At 32.8% G+C, this 13,344-nt stretch overlaps 1 protein-coding gene across 9 annotated transcripts in view; it reads right to left on the reverse strand.

The window, feature by feature from the left end:
• The window catches only part of ASCC3 (activating signal cointegrator 1 complex subunit 3), a 372,407-nt gene that overhangs the window by 130,674 nt on the left and 228,389 nt on the right, over positions 1 to 13,344 (reverse strand). For all 9 annotated transcript variants that reach the window (XM_050786660.1, XM_050786663.1, XM_050786659.1 and 6 more), the window contains 5 exons: positions 8,454 to 8,618; positions 7,308 to 7,394; positions 6,282 to 6,458; positions 2,950 to 3,175; positions 2,348 to 2,502 (listed from right to left, as the gene is read on the reverse strand). In XM_050786660.1, the coding sequence (XP_050642617.1) occupies positions 2,348 to 2,502; positions 2,950 to 3,175; positions 6,282 to 6,458; positions 7,308 to 7,394; positions 8,454 to 8,618 (810 nt within the window). The remainder of the gene's footprint in view (positions 1 to 2,347; positions 2,503 to 2,949; positions 3,176 to 6,281; positions 6,459 to 7,307; positions 7,395 to 8,453; positions 8,619 to 13,344) is intronic.

Consider the following 13,344-nt stretch of genomic DNA (forward strand, 5'->3'; position numbering starts at 1 on the left):
AGTTAAATAATTTTAAAATATTTCCAAAGTTGTACAACCATCACCATAATCTAGTTTTAGAACATTTTTACCACCTCAAAAAGAAATCTTGTACCCATTAGTAGTCACTACCTTTTCCTTACAGATTTGCCTATTCTGTAAATTTCAATTAAATAAAATCATATAATATGCAGTCTTTTGTGACTGGATTTTTTAATTTACCATGATGGTTTCACAGTTCATCTAAGTTTTAGCATGCATCAATGCTTTCATTCCTTTTTATTGTCTAATAATATTCCATTGGATAGATATACTGTATTTTATTTTATCCATTTCAATGTCTTTCTCTCTCTCTTACTCTCTCACTCGCTCTTCTTTGCAAAACCCAGTCTTGTTCAGCATGCATCTCTCCCTCATGTGACTCAAGAAAAAGTGACCACATCCTCTGGGATAATTTTGATTGGCATAAGTCAATCAGCTCATGGGATTCCCCTCACAACTGCTGTGGTAAGGCAGAGGCACATGACAAATACCGGCCCAATTAGACAGAAGAAAAGGTCTATGGTCCATGCTCTGGGCTGGAGAAGTGGGGATGTGTTTCCCATGCTCTGTTTAATGCAAACAGTAAATCATGAAAACATTTGAGAAGTATCCACAAGTGTCAGCAGAGCAAATGGGTGAAAAGTTCCTGGTCCTTGAATGACATCTTTAAACAGAAGACTCAACCATCATTAGGGCCTATTCTACCTGTGGACCTTTTATTATGAAAGATAATATACTTCAGTCCTTAACTCAGTTTGAGGCAACTTAAGTTTTCCAATCTTGAAGTCAACAGCATTGTGCCTGACAGAGATAACTATTAAAATCATTAAGTACTCTGTCTTACTAATGAGTTAAATCAAACTGCAGATTTATTACAGATATTGGCAGAAGGACACAGTGTAAGAAATACAAAACTTTTACTCATTTCAAAAATAGTGTATTAGAAATAAAATTTCAAGTATGAGTTTATGGGTAACAATAAATTTATATTTATGTGAAACTTTATACCTATAGAAATATTAAATATAATTTTGTATCATCTAGTCCCAATGAAAATTCTGTAAAAAAGATTATTATTATTATTATAATACATGTTTATAACTGAGGAAACTAAAGAAATTAAAGATTTGGACACTTTAAGACCAATGTAGAATTAGGTTAAAATCAAGGTTGGGTAATTTTAGAGCATACTGTTAAAATTCATTCACATTAAAGATCTATAAACATCAGGTAATGCAGAAGATACTTAATTAGAACTTTACAATAACATGCAAAATAGGCACTGCTATACTATTAATAGTGATTTACTTGTTTTCCCCCATCGGCTTATTGAAAGTAAGAACTGAGCCTCACTTGCCTTTGTACCTACAATCTCTAACATAGTAACTGGTACAAAAATAGATCTTTAAAAGATATTGATTGAATAAAAAGAGAATCTGGTGTGTATCTTTATATACACAATAATATCTAAGCTATCAATGGAGAAGAAAGAATTAAAACAAACAAAAACGTGATGGGAATCAAGGATGAACATTTTGAAAAACTGTATGGTGTTAAATATTCAGAGAAGTAAAGAAAATAACTGAGAAAGATCTATTTATTACGGCAATCCATCAGTCTCTGGAGATCATGGAGGAAGTAGTCTCAGCAGGAAAGAAACAGGTGATTGGGAGAAAATAAAGAATACTTTTCTACAAGTCTAATGTTTCAAAAAAGGAAAGAATATTAATTTAAGAGACATCAAGATTTAAAAATGGCTCTTTTTAATCATGAAAAATCTTGAATTTTTTGGAAGGCTAAAATGACAAAGTAGACATGGCAAAAATGAAGATAACATAGAGAAAATAAAAGAAGATAGAACTAATATAGCAAAGTCCCTATGGAGTTGAATCCACTAAACTGTTGTTCATTGTTGAAATTTAGGTTTTCTAAATGTTTTGAAGGAACCTCACTGGTTGACATATTACTAATATACCAAGGTTTTGTTGAGGATGAGAGTAAATATTGCTATAAGTTTTTAAAATTATTATTATTTTTTTGAGACAGAGTCTCGCTCTGTCACCCAGGCTGGAGTGCAGTGGCACGGTCTTGGCTCACAGCAAACTCAGGCCTCTCGGGTTCACGCCATTCTCCTGCCTCAGCTTCCCAAGTAGCTGGGACTACAGGCGCCTGTCACTATTCTCGGCTAATTGCTATAATTTTTTACATAAATCCTCAATATATATTCCTTTTAGAGGATTTTCTATATGCCTTAGGAACAGATGTAGTTGAGCCTGTAGTACAGACATTTTTGTTTAACATAGATATAGGCGTTTTCCACTTCTACCTGATCATTCCAAGTGAAATCAGGATAGATGCTGAGTGTCACTCGGAGGACAGTCCTTGTGATGGGCTGAATGGATGCTTCCATCATAACAGAAGGAATCTGATGAACACATTGTTTGACCTTCAGTCCAATATTCACATGATGCAAAATGTGACCTGCAGAAAAATATCACATAGAACAAATGTGTCCAGGCAGAAAAAAGCAATATAATCTGACTTGTAAATGGGATTTCAGAGAAGGTGATTTTATTGCTTGTTTTATGATTTGCTATGTAGATTAGCTGACATTCTTGACCTGGCATGTTTGAATATTCTGTAATAGTTAACTTGAATTAGCAATTCACAGTTTTTAAAGCCAGTATCAAGGTTTCTTTAGCTATTAATAGGGTTCTTAAAATTACGATAGTGTTTAAACTACTATAAACAGATTCACTTGAATATGAAGAGATTTTTGCTTGATTTTAGATAAATGAAAAATATTTATAAGTATGGCAAAATTTTTATTTTGATTAATGTGTAAATTCACAATACCTTCTTTTACATCTAGCAACATATTCTATTTGCACAAAACAATACATTCAAACATATTTGCTTCCTTCTTACCTATTTCGTCTTTCCTCATGTCTTTCAGCTTATCCACAGTAAGCTTTTTTTCTTCTAATCTTGTTAGGATGTGTGGTGGTAGGACTGAAAATTGTCTCAAAGGGCTAGCCCAACCCCAAAGCCTCTTGTCAATGACTTTACTAAGATTCAGGAGCCTGTAGGTCATGGCAGGCCAACGTTTCCTCAGAGCAATTTCAAAAAGACCACGGACAATTCTAGCTGCATTCTAAAAAATAATAGGAGGAGATTGGTGGTTATACCCAATGTGCTTTTAAATTTGTCAATAAATTTATTATTCAAACTCACTCTGAAAAGAAGTGCAAGTCAAGCTGCATCCTTGAATTGTGGGGCATACCTTTTTGCATATAATCCTAATTATTCTTATTATTTCTACATAAGAATAATCCTGTCCTTTATATGTGGATGCTACTTGCTCACTCTCAGAGGAGAAGCCGTATTTCCAAGTTCTTAGAAAGTTCTACCTTCTAAACAGGAATGAAGTAGGAAGAGACAAAAGTCATGCAAAAGATTTAGGAGGCTGTTAAGGCATCTGACTATAACAGACAAGGATGCCTCTAGATGAATAGTGGAATGATTAAATTTACAAGGCTATTTAGAGGATTAAGGAAGACTGGGATTCCAGTCAGGGAAAAAAAATTAATGAGAGAAGGGTGACAAATGAAATACTGATTAATGTAGCTACTTATATGAAAGGGCCATATTATTGGCTTCCTATAAACCAAACAATATGTTAACTTGCTTTACATACATTGCCTGATTTAATTTTTACAAAAACTGCATTTAATTGATATTGATATTATGATTTTATAGATGAATACACTAGAGCTCAAAGAGGTATAAAATTTCACCAAGGTCATACAGCTTGTTGGTGTCAGAGCATCTACTCAAAGCCAGGACTAAAGGACTCCAAATATAACTGAGATTCTAGACTCAGTGGTCTGAGGATAACTTCATTAATAGACATATAGAAAGTTATAATGAATGCAGTCTTTTTTCTTCACATTTCTACAGCTAGCTCCCATTTATTTTGCCTCCACTCCTTTATCATTAACTTTGCAGATTGTTTTATTAAAGATTATTTACTAAATGAACTTAAAGATACCTTCCAATATCCAATAACATCTGTATTTGAAAATAAAGAATGTTCAATCTGGTTAAAATTCAAACAAGACATACAAAACTGAAAATATTTCAAATGGCAGACAAACAATCCAGCCTAAAATTATGAGATCAAAAATGACAGATGAGTTAAGGGCTTTCATTTCACATTTTATATAAGATATGCACTGTCTTTTGACTAATTTGACTGTTTTGTTTCGGTATTAGAAACTAAAGTACAAAATGGTAGATAGAAGTATAAGGACAGTTCTGATATCCATTAAAAATGACTGAATGGGTCTTTATAAGGCCCAGAGAATAATAAATAAAATTTTGATTACTGTATCTATCAAATAGGTTTTCCTACCTCATTCCCACTTGTTCTTATAAAAAACTGTCAGGCTAATTTTCCCAACTGTCTTTGAAAGTATGTCATTTTAATATTACTGATCTACAGTTGTCTCCTCAAAGCTAAAAGAAGTAGGAGAAATTCCATATGACAAGATACAAACAGGGCATTTTAATCTAGAATGATATAAATTGGCTGAAAATAATAAGTCTATAACATGTACAGTCTAGAAAAGTTAAGCATAAGCCTTTAAATAGAATCCTAGAATATTTGAGCTATAGGTTTACCTTAGGGGCTGAGAAGAGAAAGCTTAAAAAATATAGAAGAAAATACCATTTTACAGAGTTGAGAGAGTAGTTGTTCAATTACTGATAGCTTAAACTTAAAATGTAATAAAATATAATTTATCTGATGCATTCAGGGATGCTAAATCCATAACGGCTATTTAAGAAAAACCAGGGATGCTTTGAGATATCCTTAATCAGAAGTTGACTTCCTGGATACCAATCATGAAGAGAATTAAAGTTTTACATTGTAAGCAATTCTTATGTCAGTCTCTGATAATATCTTCATAATCTTGAAACAAGCAGAAATGTTGCCAGATTATTCATCCAGAACCCAGTAAAACTTTACCTTTTATTTAAATGATTAACTATTTCAATATAAAATATTAGAACATATAAAATATTAGAAAATATAAAATGACAATATTATATTACTTTACAGAAAAACATATAAAACAAAGGAGATTAGAAACAATTATTCCTATAGAAGCTATAATGTTTAAAGAATATATAAATATTTTCACTACATCTATACTAACTTTATATAATTTATGAAATCATCACCTGGTATCTTGGTTACACTGATTAAATTACTACATTCATTCAAAATGTTTACTAATATGTCTTGGTTTGTGTTTGTAAATATTACATGTTGACAGCACTCCTAAGTACTCACGGCTATTAATAATGATTCATTTAACACAAACATTGTTTTCTATATTTAGTCTTTGAACAAAATTACAAATACAACATAACAGCAGAATCATTTCCATATTTAAAATAAAATTGAGTTTTAATTTATTCTTAATTTATAAAAGGAAATACTCAATAAAATAAAATTAAAAAGCCTTGATAGGTAAGTAAGTTTTTTAAAAAAGTATGTCTAGAAGGGAAATTTTTCATTTGAAGGAAAAATAGGGTAAAACATAACCTACTTTACTTCACATGAGGGCTTGAATATTAAAACACAAATATTTGAACATTTTATACTATGGTATTTTTTAAAAGTTATAAATTAAATGAGCTGTAGTTTAGGGAATAATTTGCTTTCTGTCCTCAATTTTTAAGTTTCAACAGTAGAGAGGAGAGATAACTTTTGTAAAAACCAGAGACTTATTACACTGAACATATGGTAGGAAATATGTTTACTATGCCTTATTTAATGATTAAAAATATTATTTCTAATATTTGGTAAAAACTAAAAAAGTTTCACAATCTTTTCTTTATGCTTGCAACATTCTTTAACTTATCTCTTTATAAGTACTTTATATTCTTTTACTTTATAAGTAAAAGAAATGAAATTCATCATTTAAAGTAGAAAAAAATCAGGTATCATTTTAAAACTTTATAAAAACATCAACACCAAAAAAAGCCAAATCAGCCATCAAATCTCATCCCCAGTCTTGTTTTATGAGCATAGATTACATAAAATATTTACAAATTAGCAGAACCAGTTCTAAGTAAAATGGTGGTTTGGTAGCATGTCACAAAGCAATACATTCATAGCATAGCATGAATTAGCACCTTGGTCCTCTAAAGATATTCAAGGAAGAGAAAAGGGAAGGGAATAAGATTCTTACCTGTGCAACATACGCAGAATCTGATATAAGGGAGAAACTGTCCATTTCTCCTCGGCTGATATAAGTTTGAAGTAAGATGTTTATTTTCCCATAACTATTCTCTACACCTCCAGGAGTGGAGAGTTCACAAAAATTGCTTAATAAGGCATCTAACTCCTCTATTTCCTCTTCTCTGACCTAGAAGAATCAATGTATTTATTGGAATTTTGAGGCTGATTTATTTAAATTTTTCACATTTAAATTAAATACACCACATGCTTTGTAAGAGTTTCCATTTACTATAAAGCAGCACTTTTCTTTCATAGAGTTAAATAACAATAATTTTTCCACAGTTAGCTAAAAAACTGCAATATGAAATGATCTTGAGGCTGATACAATTACATTTTATTATTCATCACCAATATTAAATTCGCCATTGACATATAAAAATTTGATATGCCAAAAAATTAAATCTTCTGACCTCACCATCCTTGAATTGATGAGATTTCATATTTTATTTGACCAGAGTAAAACCTCTGCACAACTGGATTAGGGCAAACTTGAATTATCTTCAAATGCATTCATTATAGTCATATATTTTTATATGGTATAACACATTCATAGCTTAAAGCCGTGAAGTACTATGATTCAAAGTATTAAAGTTTTCACTGTTAATAAGATTAAATATTAATATAGGTACAGAAATACTCATATCTATGGTTTGAATCATACAGGTACTTTTACATTTTCTTCAATAAGCCTTATATTGCAATAAACCAAAATCTTCATACTACACTCTTCAACAGTTTCATTACTGCAAAACCAATTTAAATTATTTGATGTGGAGTACAGAACAAAGAATGATGTTAGGTATGACGTAATATTATAATCTAGGACAGTGGGTCTTATTGATAAATAAAGAACATTGCTGATATTCCAGATGTGATGTGCCATACAGCTCATATGATATTAATTAATGAGAAGCTTTTATAAATGAATGAATGCATACATGTTGCATGCATTTGATTCAAATTTCAAGAATCTTACCTTAATTTGATCAAATTCTTCTGCTTTGGAGACTATGGCAAAGATATCACCTTCTGTTTTGTGAGCATCAAAGAGTTCATTAAAGGTCTACCAAAGTAAGTGTTATATTTGATTAAAATCAAAACATTTAAAATATTTTAAATGAAAAATGTGACTATAAATTACAGAGTGCAGTTATAATGTATGGTTACAGTACTTAAAGTTATTGCTTTATAAATATCAATAAATTTATCAAAGACCAAAACAAAAATTCCTAGAACATAATTAGCTATAGAAGATCTTTAGCAGGAAAAAGATGGATGATGAATAAAAGTTAATAAAATTTACATTAGACACCTTTAAAAAGTTCATAAAATTCTGGTTTTTTGCTTATTTTCAGCATGGCCATGTGGAAATCTGCACAGTTCACTAATTCTAAGCTGATCATGTATCAAAAAATTCAGAGATGTATATCTAGAAAATATGTAATCTGAAAATTCTCAAAATACTGCTAGTGAGGACATACAGAAAATCAGAAAACTGAGTTGAAAAAAATCAGTCAAAGGGCACATAGATTGAAGACAAATGCTAAAGAAAGTCTAAAGTTCCTGCAAAAGAACTGCAAACAGGTTTAGGATATAGAGTGGTAGCAACACACTAGCAAGTGAACAAATCTAAAAAGTTACTTTGACAAAATGAGTGGATGTGAATAGGTGATCGAAGAAGTGGAAAGCTAGAGACAATATGTTGGATTGATCTCAACCAGATCACAGTTCTGAGATAAAATATGTTTAAAGATTTTAAAGAAACCTAAAGTGCTATACAAATAGAAGGTTTATTTGGGGAAAGATGGGGAAAAGTTAGTAAGTACATGAGGTGTTTTCTGAAAATCATTACATGTATAAGCAAATGTGCCTTGACTTTTTAGGCTTTGGTGTGTATATTGCTTAGGATAAACACATTGAATAGGATGACAAGAGGTTTCTGAGTATCTGAAGTTTTTTTTCTTGTCTTTACTGAGGGTATACTGTTGAATTCATATAAGTTAAATGGATTTTGTTATATTATTTGCTTTTATTATTTTGCATTAACAACACATTTTGAAGTCTAGAAAGTATGTGCATATAAAATTAAACATATTTGCATTTGTTCCACTCAGTATAATACCTCAATGGTGTTGTATTTAATATAGTAATGGCTGGCAGTTCTACCCAAATCAGTTGAGGAAAAATATCCAGTTCGCTCCTCAAAACGAATCATCTGAGCTTTGTCTAGTTTTCGTCCAACTTCAATGACCAACTGTTCTCGATGTTTTCTTAATGTTGGGTCAATCTATGGCAAAAATATATAAACAGTTGAATATTTCTTTAGAGAGTAACCATTTGCAAACATATACCTATTTATGGAAATTAAAACTTTTCTTAATGTTTTAGTTAGACTTTTTAATTACAGTTTTTAAACTACATTTTTCTACATTTAGGAAAAAATTGAAAATATTTTATGCCATTAAATAAAGGAAGCTTAAAAATTTATTAAAATTATAAATGTGCATATTCTTTTCAGGTACCAACATTTTGGAATCTAAAATTCTTATATGATCTTATGATCTTGAAAATCATAAAGATTAAAAATCAAATTTAAAAAACTCAATACTTGTCTTCTTTCACCCATACAGAGGGGATTTTAAATTATCAAATCATATTCATACTTTATTATCAGTTTTTTGGAGAAATGATAGCAAGAATCCTTTCCATGTCAAAATCAAGATATATTTAAAACTGCAAAGTTATCCGGCCAGGTGCGGTGGCTCACACCTGTAATCCCAGCAATTTGGGAGGCCAAGGTGGGTGGATCACAAGGTCAGAAGTTTCAGACCAGCCTGACGAATATGAAGAAATCCCATCTCTACTAAAAATACAAAAATTAGCCGGGTACGGGGGTGCGCGCCTGTAATCCCAGCTACTCAGGAGGCTGAGGCAGGAGAATCACTTGAACCCAGGAGGCAGAGGTTGCAGTGAGCCAAGATCACGCCACTGCACTCCAACCTGGGCAACAGAGTGAGACTCCATCTAAAAAAAATGAATAAATAAAAATGCAAAGTTATCCTTTCAAAAAGATAGTTTTACTGTTTTAGTAGTTTTAATAACTGTAGATGGGAGAACTCATTCTGCATAAAATAATAATAGAAGTAAAAAGTAAATAAAGTTGACAGTGAATTTTTCTATAGTTTTAAAACTATTAGTTTTCTAAAACTTTGTCTAAGCAGAAATAATGTAAGATATAAACAAATATTCTTGTTACTATAGTGTTGTAAATAAATATATGTATGTACACATGCCAATTATTGAGGAACACTCTGTAGTCATGAGCAGTAAAGTGAAATATGACCTTTAATGGAGTAGGGGGAGTATTAAAACAATCTAGAAATCAATTAATGAGTTAACACTACTACCATTTGTTCTAACTTAGATATTTATGGTAGCTTATTTATGTAAGAAATATAGCTAAAATAAATTTTAAAAATCAGAAAAATGGAGCAAAAGAATATTAGCTGCAGGGAAGTAAGAGGGAGTTAAGAATTATATCAGCAAATACAAAAAGTCTTAAATGTTTGCTATGAGTGATAATACATGTATCAGGTTCAACTTATAAAACGATTTTATTAATCACCTATTACTAAACCATTAAAAATATGTTAAATTATTTTACTATGTTAGTTTCATAAGAGTTTTATGGCCACAAATTTGTATCGAATAATAACATTAAAACACACAAGTCAAAAAAAAAAAAAAGGGTCAAGATTCTCTAAAGTATAAAGGTACTATGTATCCAAAAGGTCTTTATACTGGAAGATGATAGGCAAATGGCTTTTGATTATAACCTAGTACTTTAAAATCAATTGATGTATTTATCTTGTTCCAAATTTTGAGATGGCTTAGTTCATAAAAATAAATTGTTTAGTTTTTGTTTTTCTTTACTCCTTCAAAACACTTTATTTTTATTTTATTTTATTTTATTATACTTTAAGTTCTAGGGTACATGTGCACAACATGCAGTTTTGTTACATATGTCTACATGTGCCATGCTGGTGTGCTGCACCCATCAACTTGTCAGCACTCATCAACTTGTCATTTACATCAGGTATAATTCCCAATGCCAGCCCCCACCCTGCCTCCTCCCCATAACAGGCCCCGGTGTGTGATGTTCCCCATCCAGAGTCCAAGTGATTTCATTGTTCAATTCCCACCTGTGAGTGAGAACATGTGGTGTTTGGTTTTCTGTTCTTGTGATAGTTTGCTGAGAATGATGGTTTCCAGCTGCATCCGTGTCCCTACAAAGGACACGAACTCATCCTTTTTTATGGCTGCATAGTATCCCATGGTGTATATGTGCCACATTTTCTTAATCCAGTCTGTCACTGATGGACATTTGGGTTGGTTCTAAGTCTTTGCTATTGTGAATAGTGCCACAATAAACATACGTGTGCATGTGTCTTTATAGCAGCATGATTTATAATCCTTTGGGTCTATCCCCAGTAATGGGATGGCTGGGTCATATGGTGTTTCTAGTTCTAGATCCTTGAGGAATCGCCATACTGTTTTCCATAATGGTTGAACCAGTTTACAATGCCACCAACAGTGTAAAAGTGTTCCTATTTCTCCACATCCTCTCCAGGACCTGTTGTTTCCTGACTTTTTAATGATTGCCATTCTAACTGGTGTGAGTGGTATCTCATTATGGTTTTGATTTGCATTTCTCAAATGGCCAGTGATGATGAGCATTTTTTCATGTGCCTGTTGGCTGTATGCATGTCTTCTTTTGAGAAATGCCTGTTCATATCCATTGCCCATTTTTGATGTTTTTTTTTTTTTTTCTCGTAAATTTGTTTGAGTTCTTTGCAGGTTCTGGATATTTGTCAGATCAGTAGATTGCAAAAATTTTCTCCCATTCTGTAGATTGCCTGTTCACTCTGATGGTAGTTTCTTTTGCTGTGCAGAAGCTCTTTAGTTTAATGAGATCCCATTTGTCAATTTTGGCTTTTGTTGCCGTTGCTTTTGGTGTTTTAGACATGAAGTCCTTGCCCATGCCTATGTCCTCAATGGTATTACCTAGGTTTTCTTCTAGGGTTTTCATGGTTTTAGGTCTAACATTTAAGTCTCTAATCCATCTTGAATTAATTTTCGTATAAGGAGTAAGGAAAGGATCCAGTTTCAGCTTTCTACTTACGGCTAGCCAATTTTCCCAGCACCATTTATTAAATAGGGAATCCTTTCCCCATTTCCTGGTTTTTGCAGGTTTGTCAAAGATCAGATGGCTGTAGATGTGTGGTATTACTTCTGAGGGCTCTGTTCTGTTCCGTTGGTATATCTCTGTTTTGGTACCAGCACCATGCTGTTTTGGTTACTGTAGCCTTGTAGTATAATTTGAAGTCAGGTAGCGTGATGCCTCCAGCTGTGTTCTTTTGACTCAGGATTGTCTTGGCAATGCGGACTCTTTTTTGGTTCCATATGAACTTTAAAGCAATTTTTTCCAATTCTGTGAAGAAAGTCATTGGTAGCTTAATCGGAATGGAATTGAATCTATAAACTACCTTGGGCAGTATGGCCATTTTCACGATATTGATTCTTCCTATCCATGAGCATGGTATGTTCTTCCATTTGTTTGTGTCCTCTTTTATTTCACTGAGCAGTGGTTTGTAGTTCTCCTTGAAGAGGTCCTTTACATCCCTTGGAAGTTGGATTCCTAGGTATTTGATTCTCTTTGAAGCAATTGTGAATGGAAGTTCATGCATGATTTGGCTCTCTGTTTGTCTGTTACTGGTGTATAAGAATGCTTGCGATTTTTGCACATTTATTTTGTATCCTGAGACTTTGCTAAAGTTGCTTATCAGCTTATGGAGATTTGGGGCTGAGATGATGGGGTTTTCTAAATATACAATCATGTCATCTGCAAACAGGGACAATTTGACTTCTTCTTTTCCTAACTCAATACCCTTTATTTCTTTCTCTTGCCTGATTGCTGTAGCCAGAATTCCAACACTATGTTGAACAGGAGTGGTGAGAGAGGGCATCCCTGTCTTGTGCCAGTTTTCAAAGGGAATGCTTCCAGTTTTTGCCCATTCAGTATGATATTGGCTGTGGGTCTGTCATAAATATCTTACTACTTTGAGGTACATTCCATCAATACCGAATTTACTGAGAGTTTTTAGCATGAAGGGTTGTTGAATTTTGTCAAAGGTCATTTCGCATCTATTAAGATAATCATGTGGTTTTCGTCTTTGGTTCTGTTTATATGCTGGATTACGTTTATTGATTTGCGTATGTTGAACCAGCCTTGCATCCCAGGGATGAAGCCCACTTGATCATGGTGGATAAGCTTTTTGATGTGCTGCTGAATCCGGTTTGCCAGTATTTCATTGAGGATTTTTGCATTGATGTTCATCAGGGATATTGGTCTAAAATTCTCTTTTTTTGTTGTGTCTCTGCCAGGCTTTGGTATCAGGATGATGTTGGCCTCATAAAATGAGTTAGGGAGGATTCCCACTTTTTCTATTGATTGGAATAGTTTAAGAAGGAACGGTACCAGCTCCTCCTTGTACCTCTGGTAGAATTCGGCTGTGAATCCGTCTGGTTCTGGACTTTTTTTGGATGGTAGGCTATTAATTATTGCCTCAATTTCAGAGCCTGCTATGGGTCTATTCAGGGATTCAACTTCTTCCTGGTTTAGTCTTGGAAGAGTGTAAGTGTCCAGGAAATTACTCATTTCTTCTAGGTTTTCTAGTTTATTTGCGTGGAGGTGTTTATAGTATTCTCTGATGGTAGTTTGTATTTCTGTGGGGTCGGTGGTGATATCCCCTTTATCATTTTTTTATTGCATCTATTTGATTCTTCTCTTTTTTCTTCTTTATTAGTCTTGCTAGCAGTCTATCAATTTTGTTGATCTTTTCAAAATACCAGCTCCTGGATTCATTGATTTTTTGGAGGGTTTTTTGGTGTCTCTATCTCCTTCAGTTCTGCTCTGATCTTAGTTATTTCTTGCCTTCTGCTAGGTTTTGAAT

Source organism: Macaca thibetana, chromosome 4 (genome assembly GCF_024542745.1).
Source record: "Macaca thibetana thibetana isolate TM-01 chromosome 4, ASM2454274v1, whole genome shotgun sequence".
NCBI classification, from domain to species: Eukaryota; Metazoa; Chordata; class Mammalia; order Primates; family Cercopithecidae; genus Macaca; species Macaca thibetana.